Source organism: Lithobates pipiens, unplaced genomic scaffold (assembly GCF_037356315.1).
Source record: "Lithobates pipiens isolate NorthernLeopardFrog02 unplaced genomic scaffold, aLitPip1_a1.2 Scaffold_13, whole genome shotgun sequence".
Classification (NCBI taxonomy): domain Eukaryota; kingdom Metazoa; phylum Chordata; class Amphibia; order Anura; family Ranidae; genus Lithobates; species Lithobates pipiens.
Window position 1 is genome coordinate 100469402 of NW_027507718.1, and position 21105 is coordinate 100490506.

The 21105-nt window shown below is 40.7% G+C and overlaps 1 protein-coding gene across 4 annotated transcripts in view; it reads left to right on the plus strand.

Annotated features, from left to right (window-relative positions):
* SUSD1 (sushi domain containing 1) overlaps positions 1-21105 on the plus strand; it is a 321740-nt gene that overhangs the window by 142640 nt on the left and 157995 nt on the right. For all 4 annotated transcript variants that reach the window (XM_077475343.1, XM_077475342.1, XM_077475344.1 and 1 more), the window contains 7 exons: positions 2635-2814; positions 8166-8345; positions 9387-9484; positions 9569-9758; positions 11701-11795; positions 20009-20195; positions 20360-20448. In XM_077475343.1, the coding sequence (XP_077331469.1) occupies positions 2635-2814; positions 8166-8345; positions 9387-9484; positions 9569-9758; positions 11701-11795; positions 20009-20195; positions 20360-20448 (1019 nt within the window). The remainder of the gene's footprint in view (positions 1-2634; positions 2815-8165; positions 8346-9386; positions 9485-9568; positions 9759-11700; positions 11796-20008; positions 20196-20359; positions 20449-21105) is intronic.

The following is a 21105-nucleotide window of genomic DNA, read 5'->3' on the forward strand; positions in this document are numbered from 1 at the left end:
TGCTTCCTGCTTATGTTACCGACCCTGGCTTGGATTTATGACTATGTCTCTGCCTCCTGATTTGGTACCCCATTGCCAGTACATTATCTACTGCTGCCTGTTCCCGACCTTGAAACTGATCCTGATTCTGCCTCTGTCTGCCTGGCTCCTGCTGAACAAGGCTGGTGACTAGACTCCACAGAACCACTAGAAGGACTCCTGTGTCTCCAAGCTCCAGCTCACTCCTACAGCTTCCAGGCACCTGTGCCCTTCCACTGCCCTAGCAGTCCCTGTCTCCACTACCAGGGGTGCTTGGACAAGAATTGTGCAACAGGCCACCCTCATTATCTCAGGCTCCACAGTTAGGTACGCGACAGGAATCCCTCCTGCTAAGCCATTGTCTGCTCCCAGCGGGGGAATCTGTCCCCGCCAGGAGAAGACACTGATTATTGCTAGTGGCTATAGCAGTCTCTAATGATAATCGCAAATTAATCCAGCAGGTTGATTCTACCCAAGTTGATTGATCGATAGTACATTCAGTCTGCCCACACACAATTTTAATCTCAGACGGTTCTTGCTAAACTGGCTAAAATTTGAACCATCTATGGCAGTCCTTAGGACTGGTTTACACCAGGTGCAGTCCAGTGCATTTTTAAACTGCATCAAAAATGCACGTACAGTGTTTTCCATGTATTCCAATGGCCCTAGTTCACACCACTGCAGTGTGTTTCAGTGCAGTCAACAAAAATAGAACATGCTGCATTTTTTCTGTATGGAAAGAATCTAGCTAGGAGGCCACCTAGGCTATGACCTCCTCCTCAAGGAAAAGGACCAGCTTGCTCTCTGTCCCAGAATATTTATACAGACTCTCTCTCACCATCTGGGCACCTCTTTCCAGGGATTGGCCAAGGCTGTATGAATATTCAGCTGCCGATTAGACTCTGCCTGCCCACTAACTTCCATACCATTTCTGGGCCAGTTAGGGGGAAGCAGCCAGTTTTGCAGCCACTGAAACATAGAACAGGCCAGAACACTGCCACGCTGATTACAGTGAGCCAGAACTAAATTAGGATAACAACGAAATGTAACTCCTCTGGATACAGTCAGCTAGAACTAAATTTACCTAATTTACCTAATCATAACACCTATCTAGGAGGGTACTACATTTAGAAGTTGTACTTAAAAGTATTAAAACACCATGCATCTATGTCCATGTATCTAGTCCTTGGCTTTTACCTAAATACAAGTAAAAATATATAGCTTTTTATAGCATGCATGCATACTACCTTTTAGTTTGTTATTTATTGTATTTTTAACCTTTTTTAAATTCAGATTTTCTTTGCTTTATTTTTCAGTTCCACATATATGACTTTGTGTTCACAGTTTCATCATATTCCTTAGACATAGAAAACATAGATCTTGACAAACAACTCTATATCTGCATTTTTCTACTATGATCTACTAAACTGCCAGTTTAAATCCCTTATTGAAAGCTACTGACCGCTTTGGTAAAAATATCACACAGAGATTTTGAAGCTAGAAATCCCTGCAACCATCAACAATATAATGATCTGTTAATTATTGCCCATTTAACCCCTGATTAATTGTAGGATTGAACTCCCATATAAGTTTTGAAATAGGGTTTGAAAATCCCAGTAAATAATTAGTCCATGACAGATGTCAATGCAATACACTTTATTAACTCATCTCTAAAGGACAGCGAAAATTACAAACACATAGCCAACAGTCAATAGCAAGACATAAAACTACTACCCACCAAGTCCCCGTATTATATTATAATCGACCATATTTTAGATCCGTATTGTAAATGAATACCGGTTAAAAGGCAACATCTTGGGAATTAAATAAAGGCCCACATGCTACTGAGGAAATAAATATGTGCCTCATGAAACAAAGACAGCTTCTCGCTGCAATGAAAGGATGATGAAAATCACTGAACATATATGATGGTTTGGGTTTGTTATGCACTTGACTCTGATGCAGTCAGTTGAAGCCAGTGAAACTGGACAGGCCTTTTCCACCTTCCATGGGCTCTGAGTTCCAGACTTTCAACATGGAACGTTAATAAGTATAAATTAACTTTATATACTTTTCAGTTTGACTGCTTTGAGGACATTGAAAGAACTCAAATGAGAGGATGCCTTTGAACTTGTGTGAGGGAGGTTGAGAAAGACTACAGGAAAGTAAATGGTTACCCTAGTATTCATTTACAAAATGGAGCTAGATCTTTGTCCTTTAGTGATGTGGTAATAAAGTGTATTGTATTGGTTGACTAATTATTTACTGGGATTATGTCACTTAATACAATGAATGCAGAGCGTAGCCCAATTTTTATTGTATTTTTGGTTCCAATAGTAGAAGTTGACCTTTACACTAGATACACTTTCTGTCTCATCCAAATGGGTTCTAGAACCTCCAGAGATAGCACTGCAGGAGAATAACGGTGATATTATTCCTTCATTCAATGTATTCTACAACTCTTGCTGAAGTTCAAATTCCAAATAATGGCTTTTTTTATTTTTAGGAGATATTTATATAATTATAAATCACTTTTTTTCTTCCCCCCACCCCAAAATCCTGTTTGTTTGATTTCCTTACTCTACAAATAACTATGCTATTTAATTTTTCACTAAGAAATTAACTGTGGACAGCCACCATCACTGCTCAATACAAATAGAGTATGGAATGGATCCACAAACCTTGGGAGTGAAGTACAGTACACATGCCGGAAAGGCTTTTATAATCCTAATATTTGGCATGTGTCAAGATGCACATTCAATGAGTCATGGGTAAACGCAACCTTCCCCTGTACAGGTAATGCACGCCTTTCATTCTTATTGAATATTGTTTATGCTTGCTATGACTGCTATAAGCCTGGTGTGTTGGATCAAGATCTCAGGGTCAAGCTGCCCCTGTTCATATTTTATTGCTAGCAGAAAACGAGGCAGTGATTTCTCTCCTAATACTGCTTGTAAAAGACATATTCAGGTAAACTTAAATAGCATTTTAATGGGAGAGAACTAATAATTCTGCCAATGCATTTTGTTCTCCTCGCTAAAGCAAAATATAGAAGCAATTTATTTGAAGTTTCCAAATACTTTTCAGTTATATGCAGAGCTTTTAGGCAATGTCATTTGCCCAGTACTTTTTTATGCAGTTTAGTCATTAACTTATTTGGTAGCCTAAAGTGAACTTGAACTTATAAAGTGAACATTTACTGATATAGGGAATGGTTAGAAATGTTAATTGTGCCTAAGCAGTAACCTGAAAATGTTTTATCCTAAATTTCTCCTGAAAAATAGCAGTGCACTTCCTGGTATCTGAGGGTGCCTAAGCATGCAAATCTGTGGTGAGAAATTTATGACACTGTTGGCCCTGATGGGTTTACTTCCTCTTTGATTCCCTGCAAAGGTAAAGCATAATGGACTACTATGCATCGCATAGTAGTCCATTATGTGTCACTTACCTGACACAGGAGCCAGCGAAAGTCACCGCTGTCCCCCGTAGTTCCGAGAGTCCATCTTCTTGGTGGGTCTCGCCGCTCTGTCGCTGTGATTCGCCAGAGCCGTGATGACGTCACTCCTGCACATGCGCACGGGAGCCGACACTCTTGGCATATCGCCGCGATCTGCGGCTTGCCCAGTGCGCCTGCGCGCCGCTGTCTACGCGCATGCGCCATGGACAGCAGTGGCTGTCTTCGGGTAAATATCTCCTAAACCGTATAGGTTTAGGAGATATTTCTTGGACCTACAGGTAAGCCTTAATCTAGGCTTACCTGTAGGTCAAAGTGGTTTGGAAGGGTTTACAACCACTTTAATGTTCTCTATACTGGAGATTCTGACATGAGAAAGTAAAACTCTCCCTAACGAAGGGGGTCTAAGAGGACTGATATGAGCTATTGGGTTTTTTGACAGAAGAAAATTTTGCAACCTTAGTGATTTGACTTCATTGTCTCATTTCTCATTCTGGGCCTAAACTGAAAATGAGGTTCAGTAGGGTACTCTGACCTTTTGAGAAGTTTTTTTACCACAACTTTTTTTTACCACAGCCGGCGTCACCGGATATCTACTATCTACAGCTTATTTTTAGGAGAACTTTCAAACTCAAACTCTAAATTAGTGGGAAATAGACTTATGGGTCAAGCTATTTAAGGAGGACTGGAGTCCTTTGCAGCCATTCACTGGGGCTCTCTAAATGGTAACACTCAGGAGCACAGTTGTAAGATGTCTTCATATTGGTACAGGACCATATGTCTACTTCACAAAATTTACACTAATACATCAGATCCCTCCTGGAGGTGCAGAACTGTGGAAGGAGACCTGATCCACATCTGGTGGATGTGTCTCAATGTTCAATACTGGATTTAGGTCCATGCAATTATTGCCAGGGTCATTAGCTACTCCTTGGATTTCTCGCCTATGAATTTTTTACTGCACCACTCCCCACCTCTAGGCAGTGCTTACACTGAATCCCTATCCATGCATATGGCAAATGCAGCATGGATGTGCAGTCCTACACATTGGCAACATCAACAAGCCCCTATGTTGCAGGAATGGCTCACAAGAGTGAATAAGATAGCAGAAATTAGGAAGTTGATACGTATCTCCCACAAAAGAATGTCCAAGTATAGAAAAATATGGTCATGCTGGTGTAATTTTGAAACCACTACTGAATACAAAACAATCAAGACACAGATGTCCTAAATAATAGGGAACTTATTAGGGGGAAAAAATAGGCCTATCGAGAGATGTTTGTTGCCAACATCCCAAAGACCACTACAGACAATAACATTTTCTCCCATGGGCATTTTTTTGCAAAAGAGAACAATGTATATATAAAACATATCATTGTAAGCAACATTATTAGTCAAATCTATCCAAAGATCCCAGACCTTTACACATTTTTTAGGGCACCGCACCCCCTAGATTCACAAGCAAATGTATATAGTGGCATTGCTACATTAACGAAGTGTTTCCAGAAATCAATTGTGGGAACTTGAGGGGACTTCCATTTAAGAAGAATAAGTCTTATGTGCATAAAACAAAAGCAAGCCTATCAATGTTCCCACAGCTCTAGACATAGCAAAGAGATGAACCAGACCCAGGATGCAAACATCAACAGTTAAAAATTCTATGTAATTTTTGAGGGGTGAAATATAGTTTATGGAGAATTTTGAATTGCATTAATCGATCCCAAGTGGAGACCAGTTGTTGCATAAGGTAATTCCCCATGTCCTCCCAGTCTTCAGTATTTAATAATTTCTCCAGACCATCATGGACAGATGTTAAAAGGGTATTTTATACATATATATATATATATATATATATATATATATATATATATATATACACAGTGCCTTGCGAAAGTATTCGGCCCCCTTGAACTTTTCAACCTTTTGCCACATTTCAGGCTTCAAACATAAAGATATAAAATTTTAATTTTTTGTGAAGAATCACCAACAAGTGGGACATAATTGTGAAGTGGAACGAAATCTATTGGATATTTTAAACTTTTTTAGCAAATAAAAAACTGAAAAGTGGTGCGTGCAAAATTATTCGGCCCCTTTACTTTCAGTGCAGCAAACTCACTCCAGAAGTTCAGCGAGGATCTCTGAATGATCCAATGTTGTCCTAAATGACTGATGGTGATAAATAGAATCCACCTGTGTGTAATCAAGTCTCTGTATAAATGCACCTGCTCTGTGATAGTCTCAGGGTTCTGTTGAAAGCGCAGAGAGCATCATGAAGACCAAGGAACACACCAGGCAGGTCCGTAATACTGTTGTGGAGAAGTTTAAAGCCGGATTTGGATACAAATAGATTTCCCAAGCTTTAAACATCCCAAGGAGCACTGTGCAAGCGATCATTTTGAAATGGAAGGAATATCAGACCACTGCATATCTACAAAGACCTGGCCGTCCCTCTAAACATTCAGCTCAGACAAGGAGAAGACTGATCAGAGATGCAGCCAAGAGGCCCATGATCACTCTGGATGAACTGCAGAGAACTACAGCTGAGGTGGGAGAGTCTGTCCATAGGACAACAATCAGTCGTACACTGCACAAATCTGGCCATTATGGAAGAGTGGCAAGAAGAAAGCCATTTCTCAAAGATATCCATAAAAAGTCTCGTCTAAAGTTTGCCACAAGCCACCTGGGAGACACACCAAACATGTGGAAAAAGGTGCTCTGGTAAGATGAGACCAAAATCGAACTTTTTGCCCAAAATGCAAAACGATATGTTTGGCGTAAAAGCAACACAGCTCATCACCCTCAACACACCATCCCCACTGTCAAACATGGTGGTGGCAGCATCATGGTGTGGGTCTGCTTTTCTTCAGCAGGGACAGGGAAGATGGCTAAAATTGAGGGGAAGATGGATGCAGCCAAATACAGGACCATTCTGGATGAAAACCTGTTGGAGTCTGCAAAAGACCTGAAACTGGGACGGAGATTTATCTTCCAACAAGATAATGATCCCAAACATACAGCAAAATCTACAAAGGAATGGTTCACAAATAAACGTATCCAGGTGTTAGAATGGCCAAGTCAAAGTCCAGACCTGAATCCTATCGAGAATCTGTGGAAAGAGCTGAAAACTGCTGTTCACAAATGCTCTCCATCCAACCTCACTGAGCTCGAGCTGTTTTGCAAGGATGAATGGGCAAGAATTTCAGTCTCTCGATGTGCAAAACTGATAGAGACATACCCCAAGCGACTTGCTGCTGTAATCGCAGCAAAAGGTGGCTCTACAAAGTATTAACGCAAGGGGGCCGAATAATTTTGCACGCCCCACTTTTCATTTTTTTCTTAGTTTAAAAAAGTTTCAAAAATCCAATAGATTTCGTTCCACTTCACAATTGTGTTCCACTTGTTGGTTATTCTTCACAAAAAATAAAAATTTTATATCTTTATGTTTGAAGCCTGAAATGTGGCAAAAGGTTGAAAAGTTCAAGGGGGCCGAATACTTTTGCGAGGCACTGTATAGTTGAGAGCAGTTTCACAAGAGAATCATCATGCAGTAAAGACTGGGTCCCCAGAACAGCCGGGGAGACCAGTTGATTACGGAATTGTGTCTGGAAAGCCTGGCGTAGTTAGAGGTATCCAAATAGGTACGAGTTAGGGAGAGCATATAGCACCTTTAGGGAATCAAATGTTTTGAGTGTACCACCCTCACAAATTTGATTAAGATATTTAATCTCTTTAGAGGCCCAGACATTGGAATCTGAAAAAGAAAAAAATTCAGTAAAGGTGGGATTTAACCATCAAGGTGTATGTGGAGACCAATGATGAAAGGACCCAGAGCACTTTAAACACAAGGCCTTGATGAGTATCATCAACTATCAGCCAGTTATAGGCATGGGGGAGCAACATGTCAATATAATAGGCATGTAGGTCAGGGGAAGCTAACCACCCCTGGGTCCAAGGCCTTTGCAGCATTGACACACCAGACCTGGAGGAGACCACTACACCCAGATATATGGTGGAGGACATCAATGTGTGCAGGATCAGCTACAGCATGTGCACTGTAATTTATTGGTAGAATTTGGGACCTGTCCCAGTTCACCTTTAAACTGGAGAGGGGTAAAAAGGAACAAATCAATGCTAGAGCTTTATGGAGGGACCAGTAATAGAACTAAATCAATGATGTACAACGCCACTTTTTCTGTTATGGAGAACCACCTGAACACCTTTAACAAGGGGAGCCCTTGTTAAAGGTTCCTGGAAACACATCATGCACACCCCCTCTCCCGACATCCACCAGGCATTTTGACAGCTGTCATATCCTTGTGTGCGGCTGAGAATGCTGCCACTAATATCCATACCTTGAGCTGGCTGTCATCTCTGGTCTCTGGTCAGTGAAGCTTGCAGCCTCACACTGATCACAGCTGCTTGGTCTCTGCTTGGTGTTCCCTATACATGTTGTTTCATGCTCACTTCAATGCAAGTGTGCTGCTTATTTTAATAAAGTGTTTTTTTATTTTATACTGACCTCAGCTCCCTCCTGTCTGTATCCTTCTGCATAAAATGCCCAACCGACTCTCAGGGAGCAACAAAAATTGGATAGAAATATTTACTTTCTCTAATGCAAAACTTAAAAAATATATATACATTTAAATTGGAGTGGAGCATTAAGTAAAATAACTGTTTTTTTTTTTCACTGGAGAGGTTGACTGTGGATTGCCTTTAACAATTGAAAATGCTGACTGGTTGTGGAATAATGAGAGCACTGTGGGAAGCTACATATATTATAAATGTAAACCAGGATTCAGAGATAATGGAGAAAGGAATTTTTCCCAGTGCCTGATGAATTCTACTTGGGAAGCACTGAATCTAACATGCACAGGTATTTAGCCCTGACTTTTTTTCTATTTTTGATTGGTGGATATTTAAAAATTTGTGCTACATCAAATGCTTTGCACTGTCTCTCTAGCCTAACTGCAGCATGGATTCAAATGTGCTAGGTCTCAGGGCTTTCTTTCCATTATAACAGTAGATTTTTATTTCCTGTAGTTAATAAACACAGCTAGGTCAACTCCTTGCCCCCAACTTGTGATTAAACACTGAAAGGATAAGCACACTTTGAAATTAAGTACACTTATCCTTTTTGCCCTCCACAGATGTATACTTACCTGAAGCCACTGATTTCGGCCTACAGTGTTTGCATCCTGTCTGTGCCTGCGCTTTACAGCCCCATAGACTTCTATAGTACTTTATCCCACTGTCTCCATTTGTTTCCAGCCTTGGGAAGGCTGTAATGTACAGGCACAACCAGGACAGTGAGACTTGCAGCGATGGATCAAAATGACCAACGGGTGCTGAGTTGAGGTGAATATGTATCTGAGGAGGAATGTGGGTTAGGTCAAAACAAAGGAGCAAAAAGGAGTGCACTTTGTCATAAGGGTGTATTTATAAAATATGTGCATAGCCATTCATCCAGCAAATCTGCATGCACATTTCTTCTTTACAAATTGGGCTAAACAAATGTTATTTAGGCTATTTTCTTTTCTGAACAAATGTTGGTTTCTTAGGTGCAGTAGTAAAATACAATACAAACAAATGGCAGTAGTAACATACAGCATAACAAAAACAAAACACAATGTGTTCAGAAGAGAAAATAGCCTAAGAAACTTTTGTTTTTGCCCAGTTTGTACAGAATGAATGTATATGCAGATTTGCTTGACAAATTGTTAAGCAGCTTTCCTTGTAAGTATAGGAGATGTGACTGGCCCCAAGTTCATCTTTAAAGATGTGGGACCAGCAAACTTATCCTGTCCCATCATGCACAGTGTAATAAATAGTATATTGTGTATCCTTGATGTAAAGTTAATACTGTATACCATTTCACAGCATCTTATTTATGTATGTGTTCATTTATTGTTTTAAGAAAAAGAAGATTTAATAAGAAATCTGGAAATTTTCAATGAAACATGTCTGAATTGGACAAAAAGTACAGATTTTTTTGGCCAGGAGATCAGGTATAAGGTAATCCAGAAGTTCTAGATTAAGTATAGGAAGGGTAATGACTTAGTAACACTGATAACATGCTTCGCTTCTTGGTTCAAACAGTTCAGCGTATTTGGAGTAAGGCTGGAGGACAAAGAATTTGTGGATGAGAAGACCTTCAACTATACTACAGATGATGAAAATCCATTTGTATGTTTGGAACTACTTCCGGATGCTAACTACACCATCACAATTACAGCTCTTTTTCCTGAAGTTCCAACAGCAGTGCTAACTGTAAAAATGCAAACATCTAGTAGGTAACAGTTCATTTTCTAGTTTAGGAACTACAATATTAAACTTTAAAGACCAGATTCCTTATGTTGGTTTTGGGAGCGACAAGTGACTTCATTTACCCAACGGCTTCCTTTATATCACACTGGCTGGCAGGATTGTGGATGGTGTATACAGTATGTTTCACCTAGGTTTTTTTGTTTCAATAAATTGTATTGGGTTTAAAACAGAACACTGTTGCAGATAACAGTACATATAAATATATGTGTGTCCAGATGATTACACAAGAATGATGTTATTAAAAAATAGCCTGAGTGCTGGCACAAAGCGTGGAAAATGAGTCTGTATAATTCCAGTGGAAAAAACATCTTGTTATGCACCACAAGCGTATGGATTCAAGTTTTAAATGCTTTGGTGCATAATTAATAGGGTAGGGATTTGGGAAGGGGGAGAGAAAGAAAGCGGGGGGAGGAAGGGAGGGGGGAAATTGGGAAAAGGACCAGGGGAAGAAAGTTTGGGATGAGCACCAAATAATAACATTAATGCAAGACTATAGCAAGTAATGGTTAATGAAAATGGTCCGACCCCCCTTAGGGGATGGCAGAGTGCCTGCCTTTAGCAGTCATATTAGCCGCCAAAAGGATGTCAAAAATTAAGATATGCAAATGTCTAGGAGTTTTGTTCAAGGTATCATTACCGTCTTACCATTGTTCGGTTCATTGACACCTGTTGCTGAAAAATTGAGGTTAAATATTGCACAAGCACTGTACTCTCGGACAAACCCACCACACGTAGTACATAGTACCCTCCTAGTCCCATCTGCTATAAAAGTGAGGTGAGGCATCTGGATAAATCTGTGCGATTTGCAAGGTAAAAGGTACCAACAGGAGAGAACTTGGTAGTTAGCCTCCACCAGTAGTGTTCATAATCCTGTGCACCATGTCTGAACATCACGCCCAAATCTCCTCCTCTTTCTCCTCTTCCAGCTCGGTTTCCCATACTGTCTGATAAGGAAGCTTACCCATAGGAGTAGAGAGGAAGCAGTACAGATCCAAAATACCACCAATCTTTCCTGGTCTATTCATACATCTATTCTCAAAAAAAGTAGTTGTTATAGCCTCTGTATTATATTTGAGAGAATTTAGAAAGTAAGCTATTGGACGATAATGAAACAGTTCCCAGTTTGGCATCTTCAAGTTTTGTCTAAGATGTTCAGCCGATTTGATTGCTTCAGGGCCTATACAATTACCTGCCCTATATAAGCCGTATTGATCCACCAACAGAACTGTTGGGGGAACTGCCCAGTGGGAAAAGGGTAGTTATTAAAAAGGGGGGCAACAGGCATATATAGAAACCGAAAAGGGTGAGTTTTGCATACTGTGTCTCAGAAGCTGGAGCAAATGCAATTCACCTAAGTGTTTTACCTACACATGGTTAGGGGCTCCAGGGTTTGTGACTGATATGGATATTAAGCTCTGGTAATAGTGAAGCCTCTATTTGTAGGTTCACATCCTTCCTGTTGGCTAGACTGTATTATTTGCCCAGCTGTCCACAGGCCATTTTATATGTCACATGACCAAAGCTCAGGGCTCTGACTCTAACACACTGCTGCGGGAGCCTGACGCTGGGTGAAAAGTCACCAAAAGGTACAAGTACTGCCTGTTTGTTCTGGGGAACCCATTAGAGAAAACCTTTTTAGTCAGGAACTGACATAAATGTAGTTAGTGGCTCAGATGAGCATATATTTTGTTTATGCTATGCAGTGATGGCCTGTGTTTGTTTACTGCCTTGCTGAATAAAAGTACAACATAAAAACGTATTTGGACTATACCTGTGTGTCCCTGCCCCATGCAAAGTTTACTGCTGGCAATACCAGCTGAGCATGCCTCCTCTTACACATAGTAAATATTATACACTATTATAGAATAATAATATAAGGTATAATGTCTGTGTTTGTTTTCCAGGGAAACACATATTTGGTAACCTTATATCGTTTAATGATTCATGCTTGACATGGACAGGAAGCTCTTCAGCCAAACATTCAATGGAAGTTTACACAGTAAGTAGAATAGAAGTTATGTCTATATAGGTGTATATAGATACAGTATCTCACAAAAGTCAGTACACCCCTCATATTTTTGTAAATATTTTATTATATTTTTTCATGTGACAACACTAAAGAAATGACACTTTGCTATAATGTAGTGAGTGTACAGTTTGCATAACAGTGTAAATTTTCTGTCCCCTCAAAATAACTCAACATACAGCCATTAATGTCTAAACTGCTGGCAACAAAAGTGAGTGCACCCCCTAAGTGAAAATGTCCAAATTGGGCCCAAAGTGTCAATATTTTGTGTGGCCACCATTATTTTCCAGAATTGCCTTAACCCTCTTGGGTATGGGGTTCACCAGAGCTTCACAGGTTGCCACTGGAGTCCTCTTCCACTCTTCCATGACAACATCATGGAGCTGGTGGATGTTAGAGACCTTTCTCTCCTCCACCTTCTGTTTGAGGATGTCCACAGATGCTCAATAGGGTTTAGGTCTGGAGACATGCTTGCCACATGAAAAGATATAATAAAATATTTACAAATTTATTTACAAATTTTATTTTACAAAAATTTGAGGGGTGTACTCACTTTTGTGACATAATATATACTGTATAATGGGCACTTTTGTGTGACTATATAAATATATTTAATTTCGGAGAGCTTTTAAGGTAAACGTTTTACAAACCTACAAATTAAGTTTATTACTATAAAAAATGATTTGAAATAAATGCTCTCTGCATACATCCTAAATACTCTTCCTGGACCTACTGATGGGTAGAAAAGGCATTACATTCTGGGAAGGAGCATATGGCTTACATGTTTTGCCCTATTAATGGATAAATGTTCGAGGGGTGCTCTAGGCAGTGCTGATGGCACAAGTGTTAATATTATGTAATCGCACGTTTGCTTTGAAACTGAAATTTAGCCATAAAAAAAATTCCCTCTAGCTTTAGTAAACTTATCCGTTATGAAGGATTTCCCATGTCATGCAATCAACTGGAAGTCTACAATAGAGGAATGCCCCATCTTCTTCCTGTATCTAAATAACTTTGGGTCTTTTGTGAAGCTGCTGTAAAAAAGTTAGATTAGGACATGCCTCCTTTTCCCTCCTCCTTCTCCTCCTCCTCCCCCATTAAGAAAAGTTAGTTTATTGCTTTCACTGCCTGTAACACGATTAGTAAATGTGGGAGAGAATCCTGTGACTGATTAGGCTCTCCCTATCCACAGATCCTGTTTGAGGCAGCAAAAGCAATGAAAGAATGTTTTTCAATGGAGGAGGGGTGGTTTTATTAGGAACTTTTTCAGTGGAGTTTCACAGAAGTCCTGAAGCCATTAACAGCACCGGAACTCCAAAGGAAGAGGACGGGGCATCCCAGCAATGAAGATTTCTACAGGATCCAGCTGCCTGCACAACATAGCACATATTTCTTTACAGGTAATTTAACTTCTTGAAGCTGTAGATCCTTTTTTATGGCTAAACTTCAGCTTTAAAGGTATAAAAAACATCCAGTCTAATCTGAAATATAAGGTTTTGGGGTTTTATTATGCAATGTGCTATGGCTTTCCACAGCTTAAATATTGGTAGAGTGAAGATATAGACCCACTACAAATTAATTGTGCAGTCTTTGTAATTTTCTCAAGTTTGAACCATAATTGGGCACTGCCAGTGCCAATATGACTTAAAGTGGTGTGTGGTGTTTCCCCCCCAAAACAAAAAATATGAGTAAAATTCCCAAAAAATATGCTAGGGGGTTCCTCGTAGTCTGCCTCCTTCAGTGCCCGGACACCCAACGTCACTTCCCCTTGGCGCAGTCAGTCGTCTGGGACACGTGACAGGTTCCAGAGGACTGCGCGGCGTATCACGGCGTGCGGCGCCGCTTGCCCATTGCGCAGTGGGTGGCCACAGTAAGAATTCTGGCACCACCGAACGAAAGGGGGACGAGCGGAGCTTCGTTCCCCCTCATCGCTGGACCTTGGGACAGGTAAGTGTCTGATTATTAAAAGTCAGCAGCTGCAGTATTTAATTTTTTGCTTAAGGGGCACCTCACTTTAAATATACAGTACATGCTAATGTACAGGACCAGATTTAACCCTGAATTTATAGTATTTAACTCACTTAAAATTTGCCATGTATCTGGCAACAGCTTTATTACAGATGGATCCTGTGATGTGGCAACACCACGGAGCATTTATGCTTGACCAGATATGTTTACAGTTAATTTTGACATGCAAATCTTGAGGTGCACCTAAATTCATAATGGAATATAAAGCAAAAATGATCAGTTAGCAGAATTACACTTTTTGGTGAATAACCTTCCATACTTACAGGGACAATGGGTAACAGGTACGTTTATATTAAGCCAATCTAATCTAACAGACACAGCTACAAGACCCCACTTATAGTCTTCATGCTTGGAGTTTGCCTTTGTTAGATAATAGACATTCCAAACACTCTTTCAATTATCTCTGCCCTCTCCTCCAGCTGGGTCCACTAGAACAGTTAACAGTACTACAACAAGGGGTTTGGCAGATTTAAATGCCTGGTGTTCTGCTTTAGGCACCCTGCAGTCTCTTAGCCCTTGTACACACGGTCGGACATTCCGACAACAAAATCCATCGGACTGGTGTTGCATACACATGGTCGGACAAAGTTGTCGGAAAATCCGACCGTTCATAGCGTGATGACGTTATTTAGTTACAACGGGACTACGTTCAGGCTAGTAGCTAATAGCTTTGGTCTAGGAATTTGATCTGAGCATGCGTGGCACTTTGTCCGATCGGAATTCTCTACAAACGATCGGACAAAGTCTGATCGGTTTATGTTGTCGGAAAATTTTTAGATCTAGCTCTCAAACTTTGTTTGTCGGATATTCCGGCGGAAAAAGTCAGATGAAGCCCACACACAGTCGGATTATCCCACAATGTGGTCCGATCGGACATTTTCCATCGGAATGTCCGACCGTGGGTACAAGGGCTAACATAGCTTGTTTGGCATCAGAACTCACTGGAACAGATTCTACCTGTTTCTTGCCTGGCATAACCACTTGCTGTGTCCTCCTAAATAAGCATGCCCAGTATTGTCACCATGGGGGAGGTTTTCTAAAAGTGGAGCACTTGGAATCTGGTGCAGCTGTGCATGTTAGCCAATCAGCTTCTAACTTCAGCTTGTTCAATTAAGCTTTCACAATAAAACCTGGAAGCTGATTGGTTGTTATGCAGAGCTGTACCAGATTTTGCACTCTCCAGTTTTAGTAATGCCCCCATGTGTCCAGTATTGCAGAGCATGCACGTTACTGATTAGTTTGGTGCCTCTACTAATCATACAAAGGCATTTCAATCTTGTGTGTGTATGGAAGCCTAAAACAATACACCTACTGTATGTTTCTTATCTTACTAAAACATGTTGGGAACTGAGTGACCTCAAAGTTTTGTGGTCATAGGAAAGTCACCATGAAAAGTAATTTGGGGTGTGTAACTGAAATGCTTGACCTGTTGCAATTAATCAGTCTGTGTGTCATTACTGGGGAAACAAGCCTTGCAGTAACGGAATCAAAAATACACAGATAGTGCCATGTAAAGTGCATTATTGGTTAGAATGTATACTGACTATAGATACATTTAGGTAAAATAATTAACATTTGACCACTGCAGTTTCTTGCAAATGTGTATATATCTGAATAGTTTTATTTTATTGATCATTGTTTATTAAGCATAATAAACACAAGAAAGTTAATGGTTATGATCACAAAAACTTCAACATAACAGCATAGAAAGGATAGAAATAAAAAATGCTATTATTAACAAAACCAGTTGATTTTGGCACACAGTCGGACATGAACAATTGTATATAAACATTGCATAAAACATGGGTGGCTTAGATGCTGATACCACCTACAGACAAAATCAATCAGGTTGTACCCACTTTACACAACTGCAAGGAATGCAGTGTTTGTTGTATGTATATAACTACTATACAGCATTTGGGTCAAATCACTAACGTTTGCCGCATGCGATAACATAGTCACGTGACTCATTTGCATAAATTATCGCATGCGTTAACAAAATTATAAAAAAATAAAGAATATGCAATATTTACCGCAAAATGAAAAATGTTTCAGCAAATATCATCAAACAAAAAAATGTGGTAAGCTCCTAAATCTAATTCACAAACAGAAAAAAGAGTAAAAAAACATGCAATAGTTATCACCAGGTTTTAGCGTCAATTAGAGTCTGTGTCGCCCCATGCAGCGTCAGATTAGTGCCAGTAGTGTTAACACCCACACACGCACCATACACCTCCCTTAGTAGTATAGTGTCTGAACGGATCAATATCCGATCACATCTATACTAGCGTCCCCAGTAGTTTAGGGTTCCGAAAAACGCAGTGTTAGCGGGATCAGCCCTGATACCTGTTAGCACCTGCGTTTAGCCCCTCCACCCAGCCCAGCCAAGCCCAGCCCAACCCACCCAAGTGCAGTATTAATCAATCACTGTCACGTACAAAACACTAAACACATAACTGCAGCATTTGCAGAGCCAGGCCTGATCCCTGCGAATGCTAACAGTTTTTTTGGTAGCGTTTGAAGCAGCTGCTGACATTCAGGTGCTCTTTTTTCCTGTGAGTCACACTAGTGTACCAGTAAATTTAGAGGCCAAAATGTCCAATCAAAGGTACTCTAGTGAAGAGGCCTACACGTTTCTGAGCCTGACAGATGAGAGCGAAGAGGAAGTCACCCATCTGTCCAATTCAGGCTCAAAATATGAACCCATAGACAGCAGCGGCACCCTGACAGGTAGCTCTGACAACAGAGTAGTAGTCCCTGCCAAGGTCAGGTGCCCGACCCCATTCTCCTGCTGTTGTTGAGATGCAAGAACCGCAGGGCTTTCGTATGGAGCAGAGAGCCAGTGCTAGTGCCGCCCATACTTCTGTTGAAATGGCAAGCACCAGCAGCCTAGTACTTTCTGGTCGTACATCCAGCATTGCAAGTAACACTTGGTGATGTGGAGAGTCCCATAAGTGCAGTTCATGCTGGTGAAGTGGCTAGCACAACTAGTGTCCCACATCCACCAAGAACCCAAACACAGGCCTGTCGAGCCCATAGTGCCCTTCCTGCTGCATTTGCCAATCCGAATTGGGAGCCCACCACTTCTGCAGCACCCGTACTTCCCCGAGTCACTGGCAAACCAGGAAATTCAGGTTGATTTTACGTCACTTGATTTTTATTTGCTGTTTTTCATGGAAGATCTCTATAGATCTGTTGTGGACTAAAGCAATTTGTATGCTGGTCAATTCATCACCGCTAATCCCCAGTTACTTACCCCTTGCCAGAGATTGGAGACCTATTACGGTTTATTTATTTACGGTTTATTATGGTTTATTTTTGGTTAAAATTTATTTCATCAAACATTTGGGCAATATGTGTGAGACTTTTTGGGAGCCTAGCCATGTACAGGACCCCGAAACCAATCACTGCCGTCAGGCTTTCTAAGGTCGTAAAATGGTGATGGTAGAATCCCTGAAACCTTTCCGGTTTTGGAACAGGCAAATAACCCCGTGGCTGAGCAGGTCCCTTACTGCCCCAAACAGGGCCTTCTGGCAAGCCGGGAATAAGGGTTAGCTGGAGGGAAAAAAATCTGTTTGGTGGCCAAGAGAGGGACTCTATCTTGTAGCCCTGATGAAATCAGTTTGCAGACCCAGTGGTCGGACAGCTGGGAGGCCCTCCAAGCTGCAAACTCCCGAAGGTGACCCCCCACCCGTGTGTCGGACAAGAAAAAAACCTTCATGAGGTAGTACTTTTGCTCACAGGCTTGCTGGGCTTGCAAGACCAGGGACATGCTGTCACTGGTCGCCATGTCCTGTGTCAGCTCACAAGTGTCCAGGAACAAAAATAACGTTGTTCTGAGGCACAGGAACCAGCGCTGGGGAGAAAAAACGCGCAAAGGCTACAAAAAAATGGCTGCTGGCCATCCTTATATAGAAGAAAGCACAGGGAAAATGGCCGCCAGTCTCAGAGAAAATGGCTGATGACCATGCTTCTCACAAAGGCTAACAGAAAATGGCCGAAGATCATGCTGCACACAGAGTACACTGAAAATGGCAGCGGTCAGCGCTATGGCGGCAGCACATGCAGAGCCCACAGACACCAGCAAGAGACAGATGAGAGTCCATGGACACAGACAGCCAGCGCAGCCCCCAATCAAGTATAAGAGCCCCCCGGCCCAGGTACACACACCGCACTACAGCTCAGTCATGCAGCATCCCCATGGGGGCGGAAATACAGTGACAGGAAGAGAGGAAAGGGAGAAGAGGGACCCCCTAATCGAACTGCCAGGGAATCCCCAGCTGCTCTGTCCTGCCGAGACAGGGAGAGCTGTACTTACCATCTGGACGAACTGGAGGCATCCCATCACAGACCTACACCCGAGCGGCACACTGTGACAAAGACATCCGTAGTTCGGTCATATGTGTGCCCCGGAGCATTGCGCTCACCCCTGAAGCCTGGGGGGCATGTCGTGGTCGACCCAGAGCATAGCTAGGGCCTTCACACGCTTGATGGCCAGGCTGGGGAGACTACAAGGATCTATATTTATCCAGCCTGTCACTCAGCCAGCTGTTGATCGAAGATCACAGGATCAGAATCTTGCGGAAAAGGCAAAAATCCCAGGACCGATGGTCCCGTGGGGAGCCTAGGTCATTCTCCTTCACTGGGCAGAAAAAACTGATCTGCAGGAAGCAGGCTGAGGGGTTATTGCAAGAGGGACCGCCCCCTGGGCAGAACTGTACAGTTCTGTTGTTTTTCACATGTATTACATGTTCTGCCTAGTCCTCTCCTGAAGGTAGCGTAATAACCCTACGGTCAAGATTAATGGAGCTATGTCCATCAATGAACGAAAGAGACATGTAAAAGATTCCATGGACTCAACATGCCTCTCAGCAAATAGCTTTGGGTGTCTAATTTCCAAAATTGGGTCATTTGGGGAGGGGGGGGGGGGGATTATGCTATCTTGGCCTTCCAAGCTGTGATAGGTAGTGAGTAATGAAATTAAAAATTTACACCCTTAGAAATCCAGAAGGCAGTGATTGGTTTTCTGGGCCCTGTATGTGGCTAGGCTCACAAAAAGTCTTACACATGTGGTATCCCCATACTCAGGAAAAGCAGCAGAATGTATTTTGGGGTGTAATTCCACATATAACCATGGCATGTGTGAGCAATATATCATTTAGTGACAGCTTTGTGCATTTTTTTTTTTTTGTCATTTGTCAATCACTTGTGACAAAAAAATTAATATTCAGTGGGCTCAACATGGCTCTAAGCAATTTCCTTGGGGTGTCTACTTTCCAAAATTGGGTCATGGGGGGGGGGGGGTTGTACTGCCCTGCCCTTTTAGCACCTCAAGAATTAAGATAGGCAGTCATAAACTTAAAGTTGTGTAAATTCCACAAAAATGTAGCCTAGTTTGTAGACGCTATAACTTTTGCGCAAACCAATAAATATACCCTTATTGACATTTTTTTTTACCAAAGACATGTGGCTGAATAAATTTTGGCCTAAAAGTATGACTAAAATTGAATTTATTGGATTTTTTTATAACAAAAAGTAGAAAATACTATTTTTTTTCAACATTTTTGGTCTTTTTTCATTAGTATCGCAAAAAATAAAAATCGCAGAGGCAATCAAATACCATCAAAAGAAAGCTCTATTTGTGAGAAAAAAAGGATGCAAATTTAGTTAGGGTGCAGCATTGCATGACAACCCAATTACCAATACCAATTAAATGGCGCAGTGCCAAATTGTAAAACGTGCTCTGGTCATCGAGTAGCCAAATCTTCCGAAGGCTGAAGTGGTTAAACTGAAACTTTAATTGGGCCTCACATAAAGTAAAATAAATTAAACGGGCACTGGGGAATAAAGACGTGAATGGTTGGATAACCTTGGGTGTACTATAGTGCTCACAGTTCACAGGCAACTCGGGCATTTTGAAGAGCCATTTGAAATCTCTTACTAAAAGGAGGGATCAGATAAAGTGTGGGTAGGACACATATATATACATATACAATACACAGTCAGTGGTAAAGATGTTAATATAAAGATATTGACCTTCATTAATTTTATATCTCGGTTCAGTGATCCCCTTGTCACATTTAGTTTTTTAAACATTAAATGATTATGACTTTTTTTTTTTTTATCAGTAACTGAATATTTGTACTCACCTTACCCAGGTGTTCATACAAGGTAAAACCTGGAATCCACAGGGATTTCTCCAGAACATCATGTTTAATTTCAGTACAGAAGAGTCTACACCAATCCTTTGCTTAGAGTTGCCTCCTGGAGCGGAGTACCTAATCAATATTACTGAGTCATCCACAGAACTGTCTGCACATGTTATTCTAAACATGACAAGCCATGGTGAGTGTATATATATTTATATAAAAACTCCATTTCCTTTGAACATAAAATGGCTGTATTGTTCTTTAAAACTTTAACTATTAAACATTCAAAGAAGAACTCATGATTATAAATGTTACCCACTAACCTACTTGTAATTTATTATCTTTTTTTTTCTCTTGTAGAACGTGAAAACTCCATCAATCAGCAAACAATTAATGAAACATGCTTGCAGTTGAATAGACATTTAGATGGTTTACAAGAGTTATACAAAGTATGTTTTAATTCATATTTCATATCAATACTGTTTGCTATTTAGGGAAGCAAAAGCCGAAATTCAAACCAAAGAAAATTTCTTAAAACCTTTCTTGTATGCATTCCAATAATATAAGAAACATACTATTATAGGTTTGGAAATGTAACTATTAATTCCAAAAAATACAAAAAGAACCTAGAAAAAAACATTGCAGTTCTAATTTTGTATTTTGTATACTCCTTTATCTACAGATTTCTTTTAACCTTTAATTTAGAATGGAGTGTACTTTTTAAGTATTTTGTGCCATTTACATTAAAAAAGCTAAGGTTCAGCAAGTAGTTAAGTGGACAAAGTCTAAATGTTTGAAAAATTCTCCTGTTTTCTGCGTACCCTTTAATGTATCTCTTTCCTGTTTGATGTCATTATTTGCTTGATTCAGAAGGACTTTTTAGTGAAAACTGTGTTGGGTAATTGGGCTTTTCAGACAAGTGTCTAGGCTTTATTAAAGTGACCATTTTCATTTAAATCTATTATTATTTTTCAAAAACTGAAGAATAAGGGAAAACAGCAATGAATATTGATGACACTGCCAATATAGTACATAGATGAATGCTGTTTTTCAATTGTTGCACCAAGGGGAGCAGATGATACAAAAGCTTTAAAGCAAACTTGTAC